The 17500-nt window shown below is 48.9% G+C and overlaps 1 protein-coding gene across 4 annotated transcripts in view; it reads right to left on the reverse strand.

Annotated features, from left to right (window-relative positions):
* The window catches only part of LOC113807763 (hypoxia-inducible factor 1-alpha-like), a 317856-nt gene that overhangs the window by 195812 nt on the left and 104544 nt on the right, over nucleotides 1-17500 (reverse strand). For 2 of the 4 annotated variants that reach the window (XM_070140453.1, XM_070140452.1), the window contains exon 1: nucleotides 5244-6982. The exons of the other annotated variants lie outside the window; for them this stretch is intronic. In XM_070140453.1, the coding sequence (XP_069996554.1) occupies nucleotides 5244-6082 (839 nt within the window). In that variant the 5' untranslated portion in view covers nucleotides 6083-6982. Of the gene's footprint in view, nucleotides 1-5243; nucleotides 6983-17500 lie in introns of those variants that run through there. 4 annotated transcript variants of the gene reach the window in all.

A 17500-nucleotide genomic window follows, 5' to 3' on the forward strand; every position in this document is an offset into this window, starting at 1 on the left:
CGTCTTCCTTTTTTCCTAACACTTAAGTGACATGCGCCGCTACGGAAAACAGTGAGCCTCATTATCTACCTATCTATCTATTTTTTCCTAATACGTAAATGCCTTATCATTTATCTATCATTATTACTTATCTATTATTATTATCTATCGTCCTTTTTTCCAAACACTTAAATGCCCAAGGCTTCTAATGCCTACAACGCTACGAAGAATTGTTTACCTCACTATCTATCGTCCCTTTTTTCCTAACACAAATGCCTAAGGCTTCTAATCCATGCACACCGCTAACAAAAATCGTTTACCTCATTGTCTTTCTTTTGTCCTAACACAAATGCCTAAGACTTCTAATACATGCACCGCTAACAAAAATTGTTTACCTCACTATTTGTCTTTCTCTTTTCCTAACACAAATGCCTAAGACTTCTAATATATGCACCGCTAACAAAAATTGTTTACCTCATTGTCTTTCTCTTTTCCTAACACAAATGCCTAAGCCTTCTAATCCATGCACCGCTAACAAAAATTGTTTACCTCATTGTCTTTCTCTTTTCCTAACACAAATGCCTAAGCCTTCTAATCCATGCACCGCTAACAAAAATTGTTTACCTCATTGTCTTTCTTTTTTCCTAACACAAATGCCTAAGCCTTCTAATCCATGCGCCGCTAACAAAAATTGTTTACCTCATTGTCTTTCTTTTTTCCTAACACAAATGCCTAAGCTTTCTAATCCATGCGCCGCTAACAAAAATCGTTTGCCTCATTGTCTTTCTTTTTTCCCAACACAAATGCCTAAGCCTTCTAAGACATGCCTCGGTACTAAAACTGCTTGCGAATAAGGCTGCCGCGCTCGATAAGCCCTATCGAATGGCGTAACGAGAGGAAAAAGCCCGGGCACTACTGCAATAGATAAAAGCTGTCAAGGGCCCTCTGCCGTATGACAAGCCCAAGGCTGCCCAACCTCCCCCCCCTACCCCCTGTCAAGAGTAGCAAAGCGTGGCATGACAGGACGTCGACGTATCGCACCCATCTACTTTGTCACTCCATCTACTTGTCACTCAGTCTACTCTGTCACTCCATTTACTCCGGAAACTCCATCTACTTGACACTCCGTCAACACCTTCTACTCCGTCACTCCATCTACTCCGTAATGCCATCTACTTGTCACTCCATCTACTTGTCACTCCATCTACTTGTCACTCCATCTACTTGTCACTCCATCTACTTGTCACTCCATCTACTCCCGTCACTCTACGCGAGTCAAGAGGAGCTATGGCGAGCGATAATTAAAAAAACAACCGAAAATAAAAGAAAATATCCAGAGAGACAACTCGAGGGTGGTGCAAGTTTTTGCTCCTAAAAAGGTCCATGTTTTTTTCTCTCGCTTTTTATATATATATAAAAAAAACTCAATCGCTCCTGACGTACCCGTTTTTCTGGTTAATTAAGTTTCTCGATAAAATCTACCTGTAAATGAAAAAATCATACAGAAGAAAAACATAATTTGGTGGTATCGTTTTCATTTCAAGCCTCGTCTGTGTCTTTATCTAATTCACTGGAGAGTTAAGGGCGCGAGGAGCAGGAGGAGAAAAAGTAACAAAAAAAGAGGGACACAGGAAGAGAGAGTATAAAATGCACAGATGCATAATTGTAGAGAAATAATAATAAATGATGGTGATAATAGTATTCGCAATAGTAACAGTAGTAGTAATAATGATAATGATAATAATAATAATAATAATATTAATAACAATACTACAACTACTACTACTAATAATAATAATAATCACAATCATAATAACAGTAACAATAACATTAATAATGATAATAATAATAATGATGATAATAATAATGATAATAATAATAATGATAACAATAATAATATACTAGAGATATGCCAAAGTGTGTATGTTCGCACATTTACTGTATACCTGATAATGTTAATTGATCTTCAGTAGTCTTTACCATTAACGCTCCTAACATGCATATCTTTGTCTAAAATATAAACTGGGTACACTAGCCTATCCGTTCAAAAATAACAACCGTTTAAAAGTTTAAAATAAAACGTTTACGACCCGCCACCTTTAATCTACAACTCCCGGTAAATGTTGAATATTCGCATCATAAAAAATTAAGATTGTTCCCAATTCCAGCGACTGGGTGTGACTACTGCCTCCAAAACCTTCCCTTGGATTGGCCAGTCAGGAGCAGTCAGGAGAGGTATACATATGTTTAACTCAGGCAAAGTTTTCATTGTACATTGTAGCTCTTCAAAAACATTTTTCTTGCCCATTAAAAATAATGATAATAATAAATTAACAACAATAACAATAATAAAAATGGATGATGATAAGGGTGATAATCATAATGACGACAACAACAACAACAGCAACAATAATAATCATTCTTGTTATCACCATAAAACTAATACCAACAATAATAAATCACATTACAACACCGAGGTCTGGCCTTCATAAACTCTTATCACAAATTGGACCGGATTTGTTTATTTCTTAACCGAAGGACAAATAGGACGCTCTAATAAATAATGCCATTAACTGGTTTAATGGGCCACGATTACCAAACCTGGATTAAATCTGGGATGCTGCGATTCGCCAATCAGTCCCACATCTCTGACATTTTTTAATCATTATTATTCTACTTGATTCCCTACAGACAATCTTATCTCTTTCCAATCTCTCTTGCAATAAACACTTCCATTTCCTCGTGGTCACCTTCAACATTTCCCTTATCATCTGAATTCTTTTCCATCAGTTAAGAAACAGTTCATTACAGCTGTAGCTCCCATAGGGTTAGGAATGAACCTACGGCTGGCCAATCAGTGGGTGAAGCCAAATGAAAAGAGGAAGCTTCTGTAAACCCGTCCACCCCCCCCCCTCCTTCCTACTTCTCATCTGTGAGAAGCCGACCCTGAAAAATGATTTTTATCGATTTCTAAATGAATTCCGAGAAAATCTGGGGACTCGACGTCGGCTGCCATCACCAAAGACACAGGTGGCTGGAGACCAACCCATGGCCGGTTAAAAATAGCGCCAACCCATGCCGCTGACCCAGACCCACGAGACGATCACGTGACCAAGGTAAGACCCCCACCCCCACCCCCCCATTCCCCATGAAGCTGACCTCTCTCCGGAGATCGAAGGAGGTCGGCATCAGCACCAATCAGACCCAGGACCTGTGAAAACGTCAGATTCCTAGAACCTTTTTTTATCGAAGGACTCCGCCTGGTTCTTTTCCATTACACTTTCCACAACTTGTGTCAATGCACGTTCAGATTCCCAGGTCACCCACCAACTCAATTTAGGTCCTTTAGCAGCCTTAAAAGAACTCTTAAAGTTATTTGGTCTCTAAGTTATTCCTTAAAGCACAAGAATTTTTTTTCTTGCAAAAGGTTTACTATATCTTATTCGCTTTTCTATGTCTTACCGTTTATCAACAATCATCTTTCTAAATCAAATTATCTGAAATCATTGCATATATCACTGAAAATACAAATCAGTAAATTTGACATATTAATATTTTTTGCGTTTTTACATCTATCAAAGTAAAGCTAAATTTGACTTTTTAAGACCGTGTTTTTATATCTATCAAATTAATGCTAAATTTGCCTTTTTAAGACTTCTGGTGTATTTTATCCATCAAATTCATACTAAATTTGACTTTTTAAGACTTCTCGTGTTTTACATCTATCAAAGTATGCAAAATTTTACTTTTTAAGACCTGGTGTTTTTTATCCATCAAATCCACGCTAAATTTGACTTTTTAAGACTTCTCGTGTTTTTATCCATCAAATTAATTCTAAATTTGACTTTATAAGACCGTCTTTTTATATCTGTCAAATTAATGCTAAATTTGCCTTTTTAAGACTTCTCGAATTTTTATCCATCAAATTAATGCTAAACTTGACTTTTTAAGACTTCTCGTGTTTTTTATCCATCAAATTAATGCTAAACTTGACTTTTTAAGACTTCTCTTGTTTTTTATCCATCAAATTAATGTTAACTACGAATATAAACAATCTATCAGATCTCCAGACTACTGCTCTAAACTTCATACTTAATAATTTCTGACTCCATTTTGCTGATCTTCAATTCATGCTTTGCTTTATTAATCTTAATCTTATGCTTCACGTAGTAGAGTACTATTGCTGCGTCGTAGAATACTATTCCGTTATCTACCCTTTCATAACCACAGATAAACAATCACAATTTCTATATTACTTTCCTCTTCCATGAGATAACATTTTTTCTCTGCATTCATTTCATATAGAGCGGAAAAGAAACAAATACATATCGTGCACAATCAGGAAAAGAAACCCTTTTTTTGCTACTTGTATTGGAACACCGTAAATGAACTTTCTGAACTACCCAGAGCCATAGTAACAATTCGTATATCCATCTATCTTAAAACATAAATATAAACATAAATATACATTTTAAACATTCTATTCACCAACATATATTTTCTACATTTATGGTTAGTGTTAAGTCTTAATTAACAGATAAAGAATTAATTTTGTAATGTATTTGTCGCAATGCATTTTTCAACATATACTTCACGTCTTTTTCTGACGTGTGCTCATCATACAGCATCATAAGAGAGAGAGAGAGAGAGAGAGAGAGAGAGAGAGAGAGAGAGAGAGAGAGAGAGAGAGAGAGAGAGAGAGAGAGAGAGAGAGAGAGAAAGAGAGAGAGGGGGGGGGGGGGGGGGTTGCCCAATTCTCCCTTTATATTCGCTTTTGTGGCAAGGGAACAGCCAATCAATGTCCAGATCTGGACACTTTCCTTTAAAAAGAGTGATTTTAGAGCCAGACGCTCGCTCGCTCTCTCGCGTTTTCTCTCACCCCCCCCCCCTCCCGCTCGCAGTGCTCGCGCTCTGTCTGTCTGTCAGTTTAACTCTCTCTCGCTATTCACTCAATATCTAATCTAAGTCTGAGTCTGTCTCTCTCTCCCTCTGCCGTAATAAATAAAATAAATAACTGAAGAAATCGCGTGCACGAAACGACATTGTCACACTAAGACAAGGGCGAGGTGTCGTCATAATCTTCGACGTCCTCCTGGACGTCGAAGATTGTGCCGATTTCTTGTGATTGTGACGATCTCTCTCTCTCTCTCTCTCTCTCTCTCTCTCTCTCTCTCTCTCTCTCTCTCTCTCTCTCTCTCTCTCTCTCTCTCTCTCTCTCTCCCTCTCCGCTTCGACTTTCAAAACAAAAGAAAGCTTGGCTGTACCTTCGCCTCCGCCGCGGCGTGGTTCGCTCGCGGCCCGGCGCGTCGTCGGCCTGGAGTCGCACCTGCTGGAAGCGGTCCAGGAGGTCGCCCTCGTGCCACCACTCGGCGTCGGGCTCGACCTTGGTGGTGACCGCCGGAGAGCAGCCGTGTGCATCAGAGAGGCAGCTCGCCGTTGCCGACGACGCCGGCGGGGAGAGGTGCTCCCGGCTCAGGTAACGCAGGAAGCCCCCGCTGGCGGGCACAGCCCTGAAGTCGTCGTAGGGCTGCGCCTGGTGGTGCTGCGGCTCCTGCAAGCTGGACAGCGGCCGCGGGTACAGGCGCCTTTCGAAGCCCGCCCCGGGAGGCTCCCCTGGATGCGGGTGCTCGTAGCCCGAGTATTGCTGAGGTACGGGGTAGCCCTGCCTGCGGGGCTCAGCGTACCCTCCTTGGGTGTCCAAGGGCGATGCCATGTAGGAAGCGTATGCCACCTGTTCGCTCAGGTGCGCGGGCCTGATCCCCACGCCGGCGTGGGGGCCCGCGAAGTGCCCTGCGTTGTGCGCATGCGACATGTGTGCCGCTCCGTTGTGCGAGCCCGCCACGGAGCCCCTGGTCGCCTCGTGGCCCCCGTCAGGAGGACCCATCATGTGGTACCTGGAGAACTCGGCGGCGGAGGCGGCCCTTTCCTTCGGAGGCACCAGGCTGCCCCCGTCCTGCGCGTGCGGGAGGGGCATCCGGCTGTGGCATTCGGGGTGGACTCCCCCGTCGTGAGGGGCTGCCGGCGCCCTCACGGCGAAGTCGTTGTAGCCGCCGTAGCTCGGGTGGGCGCCCGTGACGGGGTAGGGGTACTGGGCGACAGGCATTGCACTTCACTAGCTGGCCTGCACTATAATTAACACTGCACTCGGCAAATGCACTCGCAAGTAAACACTTTTAGATAACTTTGGATTATGTTCTAATATATCTACGTATACTTTATTTCTATATATATATTATGTAACTATGCCTTATATATTCATCTTCATATATATATCTTGCCTTACACTATATTAGTAACACTGCTGACTCCGTACGTATGTTTAGTACATAATATATTCCTGTATCGCAGATGCTTGCTCGCACTAGCTTCCTATTCCCTATGTTAGCGTCGAAGCGGACTACATGCACTAAAACGGGGCAGCACCGCGCGTGTTGTCCGTCGGGATCCGTTACACGAGCACCTCGCCGAGAGCACCTCCAGGATGATCACGCAGGCCAGAGCGCCGACGGCCTGAGTGCATGCTGGGGGAGGGGGAGGGAGGACGGGGCGTGGACGGGCGGGGGGGCAGGGCAGCGTTCAGGGCGAGGGGGGGGGAGGGAGGCAGCGTCCTTTTTCAGGGGGGCCGAAGAGGAGGAGAACGGAGTCCTTTAGGGGATGGTCGTGCTGGAGAGCCACTGGAACACAGGTGGTGCTGCTGAGAGCCAAGCCTCGAGGACGACTGGCTGACCAGCGCGCGAAACCTCCACGTGGGGGTTGCCAGGTCTACTGGTGCGTAAACCCTGATCGCGGAGGGACAGTGAGCCAGTGTGCGAGAGGAGGAGGAGGAGGAGTTGGAGGAGGAGGGGGCGAGGGCACCACTCAGGCACTGCTACGAAGGGGGGTGAAGGAAGGGCCCAGCGGGGGAGAGGGCAGGAGTGGGGGGCTCTCCGCCGGGGAGTGTCTTATCCTTCCCACGCGGACCAATTCCAAACCCGCAACGACCGCCGCCTCGACTGATGATTCTCAAACTAAACAGTCCAACTGATGTTGTTTTCTGATTAATGAGCGAGAGAGCGGTTCGGAACAGCAACACTGCCACGCTATTGGCCATTTCCTACCCAGGTCTTGCATGGCAATTGGCTGACCACTGGCTGGCCCCGCCTCCTAGGGCACAGACCGCGGCCCTACCCACATGTTTGATCTCCCCTCCTCTTTACGAGCGCCGGCCTATCTCGAAACAAAAGCACGCCAACAAACTAAATAAAACCCCGCAAATGAGGCAGACGAGCCTCCGACACGAGACGGGAAATAACAGCACAAAAGGGCGAAAGCGAGAGAACGAGAGCCGTAACAGCCCGGCGAGTACTCTTGCATCGCCAATCCCGGGGCGGGGAGCCTCTGACGTCACGGCGACGCGGCAGTAATCACCAAGTAAAGGGTGAGCGCCGAAGGAACCTCCGCGCAAGGGGAAGGCTGTAACCCGAATCGACGCTCACTTACCTCAAGACGTCTCCCAAAGCCTCTCGGCTCGCCTCTCTCTCGCTCTTCTCTTCTCCCTCTTCTATCCTTCGTCTGCTCTCACTCACTCTGTCTATATCTCTTCCTGTTCTGTCTGTCTGTCTGTCTCTTTCTCTTTTCCTCCTTCTATCTCGCTCTCTTTCGCCCTCTTCTCTCGTTCCTTCTCCCTCTCCCTCTCCTTCTCCTCCCCCTTCTCCCTCTCCTTCTCCTCCCCCTTCTCCATCTCCTTCTCCTTCTCCTTCCCCTTCTCCCTCTCCATCCCCTTTTCATTTCCTCTCCTACCCTTCTCCCTACTCCAACCCTCCTCGCGAGACCTCAAGCCCTTCCGAAAATACTCCCCAAGTGCCTCCTGCAGACGGCCCGCTGATTCGCTCGCCGAGGCCCGAGCAGTAGCACTCAAGGGCGTGCTTTTGGGGGCGTGCTGGGCTACCGAGCCGCCCCTCGCCAACCTGGTGCACAGCGGGACGGAGAGCGAGCCGTTTCGCTATCTTGTCATCGCAGTGCAAACACGTCGGCACCCTCTCGAAGACAAAGCCAAGCCTCCCTATGCAAATGATACTCATAAAGATAGATTTAAACGTTCCAATACAAAGCGCGTCCTCCCTCGCATCGCACGGCCATACAGAGCGACCCCAAGGCTCTCATTAACGACGCCACACATTTTCCGGCTGCCTGAAATGGCCGAGACTCCGTGGCGATCACAGGCATAACTGGGAGGAGGAAATGCCGCCCCGGTCATCCATCACATCGATGCCCAGACGCAGAGACATAAAAAAAAAACTAACTAACCACGAAAAAAACAAACTAACCAACCATAAGAAGCACAAACCGGATCCTCCTAACACCTAGCCAGATCAAAGGAATTCTAATCCCGGCCAGGCCTACGGGCGAGGACAGTTCCCACTCGCGAGCCAGACCCCCGGCCTCGTGCGGGCGGCGCAGGCGTCGGAGCGCACACAGCAGGGCGCGTCCGAGGCCCGGGACGCCCCTCGCCTGGCCCTGGTGCCTCTCGCCCCTGCCCAATCACGGCGGCCTCATCGGGCGACGGATCCTGGTCCTTCTTGCGACGGAGACCTGTGTGAGTGTGTCACGTGTACGCATCGTCGAGTCCATGTGCGCGCACACACATTGGTATACGTGTGCGAAGGCGTATGTTCGTGCGCGTGTGCGTTTCTGGGCGCTTGATACGTGCCTGCATCCACGTACGTAATGCGTGCGCTGATTCCTCTTTGCTCGCTAAGCCTATATTACATTTTTTTTGATCGATTCCTATCTTTCTGACGAAAAACAAAATATTCTTAAATATCATAATCTTCTAGTATTTACCAGCACAAATTCGGCGGCATTTTTATGACATAATTTAGAAAAATTAAGAACTATAAAATAAAGTAAAACCTTTCCGATGATCATTTTGAATAAAAGTTTTTACATGTACAAATCCGGAGGTAATTCTACGACAGAATAGAAAAATCAGACATTTCTACGCCTTTAAAAAATGAAGCCAAACCTTTCCTATGATCATTTTCAAAACAAAAACAACACCCACCGGCGTCGCTTTGGTGTGTTCAGCTGTTTTATTCAACGGCTTAACGCAATATCATTTGTTTCCAAATACATTTTTTTTCGGAGAGCCAAATGTAGTCGCAAATACAAATAAATATAAAATGATAATAACAATAATCTTTCACACAACAAAGAGACAGCCAAGCATTCACACACGCACGCGATCTGACACAACATATCTAAGAGAGGTGGCAAGTGACAGCCGGGGAAACTAATAAAGGTATGATATGATGATTATCTTCTCAAATGCGACGCCAAAGTGATCAAAGCCAGCGGGAGCGAGCGGCCGAGAGAAGAAGGAGGGAAGGGGGGAAGGGGGGAAGGAGGGAAGGAAGGAGGGATGGATGAATAGTAGGAATAAAAATGGGAAAGTATAGAGGGTGAGGGAGAGGAAGCGGACGAGTGAGAGGGGGAGCGAGAGGGAGCGAGAGCGAGATAGATAAACAGATAAATAGACAGACAGAGAGACACAGAGAGAGAGAGAGAGAGCGAAGGAGCCAAAAGTAGAAGAAAGAAAGAGAAGACGCCTCCGCCCAAACTCCAAACGGCAGAGTCCACACCCCAGCGCCACCTCCTCCTCCCCCCGTCGGCGTCCGCTTGGCGTCGCCCCTGCTCCCCGACGGCGTTCCCGAGCGGCGTCCCCTGCTGGAGCTCGGCGAAGGACGCCATCGCGGGGCTTACTGGAATCCGAGGTTGTCCACGACCTCGGGAAGGGAGACATAAGGGGGAAGCGAAGAAGGGTTAGGAGGAGAAAGGAAGGAGAGAAGAGAAGAGGAATTGGAGGAGAAAGGAGGGATAGGAGGAGAAAGAAGGGGTAAGAGGAGGAAGGAGGAAAAGGGAGGAAAAAGGAGGAAAAGGGAGGAGAAAGAAGGGGTAAGAGGAGAAAGGAGGAAAAGAGAGGAGAAAGAAGGAACAGGAGGAGAAATAGGAAGACAAAGGAGGAAACTGGAGGAGAATGTAGGAAAAGGGAGGGGAAAATGAGGAGGAAAGGCTTATGAAGGAGCGAAGAAAGGGAAAATATAAGGACAGCAAGCGAGAAGGGACGCCAATGACACCGCCAACAGGTGGAGAGGGGGCTAGGGGTAGGGGTAGAGGAGGGGGGGGCAGCGCACCAAGTCAACGCCGTCAGTCATACGAACGGCAAAACGGGCGGAGAAAAGGTGAGCCACGCCCATCATCTCCCATTCTCCCTTCCGATGTCTTCAACCCTCGGCAGATCTTTCCCCGTCTCTATCTCCCATCTTCTATTCCCCTTTTCTTCCCCCCCATCATCTCCTCCTTCCATTCTCTCTTGCTTTCTTTCTTTCGTTTATTGTAAACACGTCTCTATCTCCCATCTTCTATTCCCCTTTTCTTCTCCCCCTCATATCCCACTTCCATTCTATCCTGCTTTCTTTCTTTCGTTTACTGTAGACACGTCTCTATCTCCCATCTTCTATTCCCCTTTTCTTCCCCCTCCCCCCCTCATCTCCCCCTTCCATTCTCTCCTGCTTTCTTTCTTTCGTTTACTGTAGACACGTCTCTATCTCCCATCTTCTATTCCCCTTTCTTCCCCCTCCCCCCCCACATCTCCCCGTTCCATTCTCTCCTGCTTTCTTTCTTTCGTTTACTGTAGACACGTCTCTATCTCCCATCTTCTATTCCCCTTTCTTCTCCCCCTTCCATTCTCTCCTGCTTTCTTTCTTTCGTTTACTGTAGACACGTCTCTATCTCCCACGTCTCTATCTCTCATCTTCTATTCCCCTTTTCTTCCCCCTCCCCCCCCTCATCTCCCCCTTCCATTCTCTTGCTTTCTTTCTTTCGTTTACTGTAGACACGTCTCTATCTCCCATCTTCTATTCCCCTTTTCTTCTCCCCCTTCCATTCTCTCCTGCTTTCTTTCTTTCGTTTACTGTAGACACGTCTCTGACTCCCATCTTCTATTCCCCTTTTCTTCTTCCCCTTCCATTCTCTCCTGCTTTCTTTCGAGTCCCGCTTTCCTCCGTCCGTCTCCGCGACCGTGGCTTTGGCAACGTTAACTCAATCATAACATCACCGCGGTCACCTTCGCCACCCTCATCGTCACCTTCATCACGATCACAACCACCGCATCCTTCTCCTGCTCTTCCTCCACCATCACCATCATCCTCACCACCAACACCACCATCATCTTCCCCATCGTTAAAATCACCACCATCACCACTACTCATAACACTCATTACCCTCCATCATCATTACCTTCACCATCACCACCACCATCATTATCATCACCATTATCATTATCCTCATCCTCATCCTCATCACCATCATCACCACCCTAAAGACTCCGAAATCAACCCAGGTGTTTTGGTCTCAACTATCCTCCAGCTTTCTCCGCGGCCCACCCCCTCCCTCTCCCCCTCCCCCCATCCAGCCCACCATGCGCGTCCCTGACCCGTCTTCCTGGCCACTTTTCTATTTCTACTACTTCTTCTCCTCCTCCTCCACTTTCTTCTTCTTCTTCTTTTCTTCTCCTTCTTCTTCTACTACGTCTGCTTCTGCTTCTTCTTCTTCTTCTTCTTCTTCTTCTTCTTCTTCTTCTTCTTCTTCTTCTTCTTCTTCTTCTTCTTCTTCTTCTTCTTCTTCTTCTTCTTCTCCTTCTTCTTCTTCTTCTTCTCCACATTCTTCTTCTTCCTTCCCTCTTTTCGATTTTTTTTCTCTTCCTGTTCCATCTTTATCTTCTCTTCCTTCTTCCGTTTATTCTCACCGTACATCTACATTTCTAAGTCAGATGAGGACTATTGCTATTACAATGATAATGATAATAATGATGATGATGAATATGATTATTGATGATGATGATGATGATGACTGATGATACTGATATTGAGGATGATGATGTGATGTTTGATGATGAATATGATTGATGATGATTGATGAATATGATTGTTGATGATTGATGATGATAATGATTAATGAATATGATTGACGATGATTATTGAGACTCATGCGATAACTGCCATTGGAAATGTTCGAGAAACTGATGACTGATGACTATAACTGTTGCTGATGACGACGATGACAAAGATGACAACGGATGATGATTATGACAATTATAACAGGAATATCAAAATCGAAAGAAACACTAATAATAATGATCAAAATAAAACATCAGAAACAACAGCAAGAAAAGGAAGAAAACGAAGAAAAAAAGATGTATAAGTAGATATAGTAGCCGTAGAGGTAATAGAACAAGAAGATGAAGAAGAAAAGAAAAAGAAGAGGAGGAGGAGGAAGAAAAAAAGAAAAAGAAGAAGAAGAAGGAGAACAAGAAGAAGAGGAAGAAGAAGAAGGAGAACAAGAGGAGGAAGAATAAGAACAAGAAGAGGAAGAACAACAACAACAAGAAGAGGTGGAAGAACAAGAACAAGAAGAGGAGGAAGAAAAGAAGAAAAGGGAGAAAAAAAAGAAGAAGAAAAGAAAAAAAAGGAGCACGAAGAAGAGGGAGAACAGAAAGAAAGAAGAAGAACTAAGATGAAGAGGAAGTAGAAGTAGTAGATGAAGGAGAAAAAGAAGACGAGACAGATGAGAGAGAAGAAGAAAACGTATAAACAAAAGTAGCGGAAGACAAGGACGACAACGAATAAACGAAAATAAAAAAAGAGAACAATCACAACAGGAAAAACAACCTCTATGAAAACAAAGCCAATAAACACAACCCCCCCCCCCCCCCGAAAAAAACATGCCAACATACAACCAAACAAATAAACAAAGGCACGCACACACAAAAAAAAACATGCCAACATACAACCAAACAAATAAACAAAGGTACGCACACACACAAAAAAACATGCCAACATGCAACCAAACAAATAAACAAAGACACGCGCACACAAAAAGCATGCCAACATACAACCAAACAAATAAATAAAGACACGCACACAAAAAAACTACAAAAAAAAAAATAAATAAAAATAAAGAGATAAGAATCACATCGAAAAAAATAGTGACCGTACAAGCAGTTGGGAAAAAAAAGAGGAAGAACAAGAAGACGAAGAAGAGGAGGAAGAAGAAGAGGAAGAAGAACAAGAAGAGGAGGAAGAATAAGAACAAGCAGTTGGGAAAAAAACTCACCCAAGCGCCGTCCGCCCATTCCACCGCGCACCCTGGTCTCACTCACCTGCAAAACGGGGATAAAAAAAAGTCATTAGATTACTGCTTCTTGTCATAAAGATTACTGCTTTTGTCATAATTCTTTTTGCCATTTTTCTTTTGTTATATACATATGTATTTTATAGATATTTTTTCGTCACAAAGTTTTTTTTTTTTTTTTTTTTTTTTTTTTTTTTTTTTTTTTTGGGGGGGGGGGTAACATTTTAACATACGTATGTTTTCCTTTTACTTAGTCTATATTTATCTTTCTTGTTTGTGTGTCTGTTTTCTTCTCAAATCTTGAGCTTTGTTCGTCTCCTGTTCTTTTTTTCCTTTTTCTTCTTCCTCTCCGTCTTCTTTTTTATCATTCTTACGTACCTTCCTTTCCTTCGTCTAACCACCCATTACCTTCTCATCCTCTTCCCCCTCTCCCTCGCCCCGCCCTCTCACCACCCATTACCTTCCCCCTCTCCCTCGCCCCGCCCTCTCACCACCCATTACCCTCCCCTTCTCCCTCGCCACGCCCTCTCACCACCCATTACCTTCCCCCTCTCCCTCGCCCCGCCCTCTCACCACCCATTACCTTCCCCCTCTCCCTCGCCCCGCCCTCTCACCACCCATTACCTTACCCCTCTCCCTCGCCCCGCCCTCTCACCACCCATTACCTTCCCCCTCTCCCTCGCCCCGCCCTCTCACCACCCATTACCTCCCCCTTCTCCCTCGCCCCGCCCTCTCACCACCCATTACCTTCCCCCTCTCCCTCGCCCCGCCCTCTCACCACCCATTACCTTTCCCCTCTCCCTCCCCCCCCCCTCTCACCACCCATCACCTTCCCCCCCTCCCCCCCCACGCCCTCTCCCCACCCATTACCTTCCCCCTCTCCCTCGCCCCGCCCTCTCACCACCCATTACCTTCCCCCTCTCCCTCGCCACGCCCTCTCACCACCCATTACCTCCCCCTTCTCCCTCGCCCCGCCCTCTCACCACCCATTACCTTCCCCCTCTCCCTCGCCCCGCCCTCTCACCACACATTACCTTCCCCCGCTCCCTCGCCCCGCCCTCTCACCACCCATTACCTTCCCCCTCTCCCTCGCCACGCCCTCTCACCGCCCATTACCTTCCCCCTCTCCCTCGCCCCGCCTTCTCACCACCCATTACCTTCCCCCTCTCCCTCGCCCCGCCCCCTCACCACCCATTACCTCCCCCTTCTCCCTCGCCCCGCCCTCTCACCACCCATTACCTTCCCCCTCTCCCTCGCCCCGCCCCCTAACCACCCATTACCTTCCCCCTCTCCCTCGCCCCGCCCTCTCACCACCCATTACCTTGCCCCTCTCCCTCGCCCCGCCCTCTCACCACCCATTACCTTCCCCCTCTCCCTCGCCCAGCCCTCTCACCACCCATTACCTTCCCCCTTTCCCTCGCCCCGCCCTCTCACCACCCATTACCTTCCCCCTCTCCCTCGCCCCGCCCTCTCACCACCCATTACCTTCCCCCTCTCCCTCGCCCCGCCCTCTCACCACCCATTACCTTCACCCTCTCCCTCGCCCCGCCCTCTCACCACCCATTACCTTCCCCTTCTCCCTCGCCCCGCCCTCTCACCACCCATTACCTCCCCCTCTCCCTCGCCCCGCCCTCTCACCACCCATTACCTTACCCCTCTCCCTCGCCCCGCCCATTACCTTCCCCCTCTCCCTCGCCCCGCCCTCTCATCACCCATTACCTTCCCCCTCTCCCTCGCCCCGCCCTCTCACCACCCATTACCTTCCCCTCTCCCTCGCCCCGCCCTCTCACCACCCATTACCTTCCCCCTCTCCCTCGCCCCGCCCATTACCTTCCCCCTCTCCCTCGCCCCACACTCTCATCACCCATTACCTTCCCCCTCTCCCTCGCCCCGCCCTCTCACCACCCATTACCTTACCCCTCTCCCTCGCCCCGCCCATTACCTTCCCCCTCTCCCTCGCCCCGCCCTCTCACCACCCATTACCTTCCCCCTCTCCCTCGCCCCGCCCTCTCACCACCCATTACCTTCCCCCTCTCCCTCGCCCCGCCCTCTCATCACCCATTGCCCCCCCCCTCTCCCTCGCCCCGCCCTCTCACCACCCATTACCTTCCCCCTCTCCCTCGCCCCGCCCTCTCACCACCCATTACCTTCCCCCTCTCCCTCGCCACGCCCTCTCACCACCCATTACCTTCCCCTCTCCGTCGCCCCGCCCTCTCACCACCCATTACCTTCCCCCTCTCCCTCGCCCCGCCCTCTCACCACCCATTACCTTCCCCCTCTCCCTCGTCCCGCCCTTTCACCACCCATTACCCTCCTCTTCTCCCTCGCCCCGCCCTCTCACCACCCATTACCTTCCCCCTCTCCCTCGCCCCGCCCTCTCACCACCCATTACCTTCCCCCTCTCCCTCGCCCCGCCCTCTCACCACCCATTACCCTACCCCTCTCCCTCGCCACGCCCTCTCACCACCCATTACCTTCCCCCTCTCCCTCGCCCCGCCCTCTCACCACCCATTACCTTCCCCCACTCCCTCGCCCCGCCCCCTCACCACCCATTACCTTCCCCTCTCCCTCGCCCCGCCCTCTCATCACCCATTACCTCCCCCTCTCACCACCCATTACCTTCCCCCTCTCCCTCGCCCCGCCCTCTCACCACCCATTACCCTACCCCTCTCCCTCGCCCCGTCCTCTCACCACCCATTACCTTCCCCCTCTCCCTCGCCCCGCCCTCTTACCACCCATTACCTTCCCCCTCTCCCTCGCCCCGCCCTCTCATCACCCATTACCTTCCCCCTCTCCCTCGCCCCGCCCCCTCACCACCCATTACCTTCCCCCCCTCCCTCGCCCCGCCCTCTCACCACCCATTACCTTCCCCCTCTCCCTCGCCCCGCCCTCTTACCCCCCGGGCCCCGAGGACTAAGGATGACGCAACACCAGTCTTTCGTGAGTCCGGAGAACCAGCTGATTGTTGCGACGAATGCATGAGTGACGTCACCACCTTGTCCTAACCCCCTTCCTCCTCCTCCTCCTCCTCCTCCGCCCCTTCCCTTTCTCCTCCTCCTCCTCCTTTTGCCCAGTCCCCCTCCTCCTCCTCCCCCTTCGCCCCCCCCCCATCCTCCTCCTACCCCATCGCTCCACCCCCCTCACCTTCCACCCCTATCCTTCTCCTCCCCCATCGCTCCACCCCCCATCCTTCTCCTCCCCCATCCCTCCATCCCCCCATCCACCCCCACCCCCCGTTAGCCCCGCCCTAGGATAACAAGAAGCTATTTCCTCCCTTGCGAGCACCAACCGGCCCAGGAAAATAAACCGCCGGGGCTTCGCATCTTCTGCCCCCCACAGGCCAGAGCCGTTTGCATCACCGCTTGCTTCCTCGCTTTCGTGTGCGTGCGTGCGTGAGCCAAGGCGGCCGAGCAGACCCGAACGCATCTCGCTGCAGCTCCTCCTCGGCGAAGATCCCGACGCAGAGGATGTCGGGATCTCTCGGAAGGTCGGAAGGTCGGCTCGTCTATCGAGTCATGCAACTCTCATTCTCGCTTGCTCTCGCTCTTTCTCTCTCCTTCTCTTCTCCCTCCATCAACTACCTGCACCTCTAGTTCTAGTTCTATCTCTATCTCTATCTGTACTTCTATCTCTACCTCTACCCTTTACCTCTATTTATATCTCTATATCTACCTATACCCTTAACCTCTATCTCTATCTGTACTTTTATCTCTACCTTTACCTCTATCTCTATCTGTACTTCTGTATCTACCTTTACCTCTATCTCTATCTCTACATCTATATCTATCTCTACCCTTTACCTCTATCTCTATCTGTACTTCTACTTCTACCTCTATCTTTACCTTTACCTTTACCTTTACCTCTATCTCTACCTCTATCCTTTACCTCTATCTCTATATCTATATCTACCTCTACCCTTTACCTATCTCTTATCTCTACCTCTACTTCTATCTCTATATCTACCCATTTCTCTACCTCTACCTCTACCTCTACCTCCCTCGCTCTCCCCCAACCCTTCCTGCCAGTAACGAATCATGCAACACAAAACAACACAACACACAAGCAGTAAGGCAAAATTTATCTCCCCTTCTCTGCAGTTCTAGGCCATTAAAAGCAAGCTCATAAACAACTCCCTATCTCTGTTCAAAGCCATCAGCTGTTCCCATTTCCTAACTCAGGATCGGGCACCTCACCTGGCGGGAATGTGCAATATGATAATAAGGACCCCACAGGGAGGCCATCTGTATTTTCATCTGGTGGGAAGGAGGGAGGGAGAGGGGGAGAGGAAGGAGGGAGAGAGAGTGGGGGGTAGAGAGAGGGAGGGAGGGAGAGTGGGGGTAGAGGAGGAGGT

This window comes from Penaeus vannamei, chromosome 3, assembly GCF_042767895.1.
Source record: "Penaeus vannamei isolate JL-2024 chromosome 3, ASM4276789v1, whole genome shotgun sequence".
Classification (NCBI taxonomy): domain Eukaryota; kingdom Metazoa; phylum Arthropoda; class Malacostraca; order Decapoda; family Penaeidae; genus Penaeus; species Penaeus vannamei.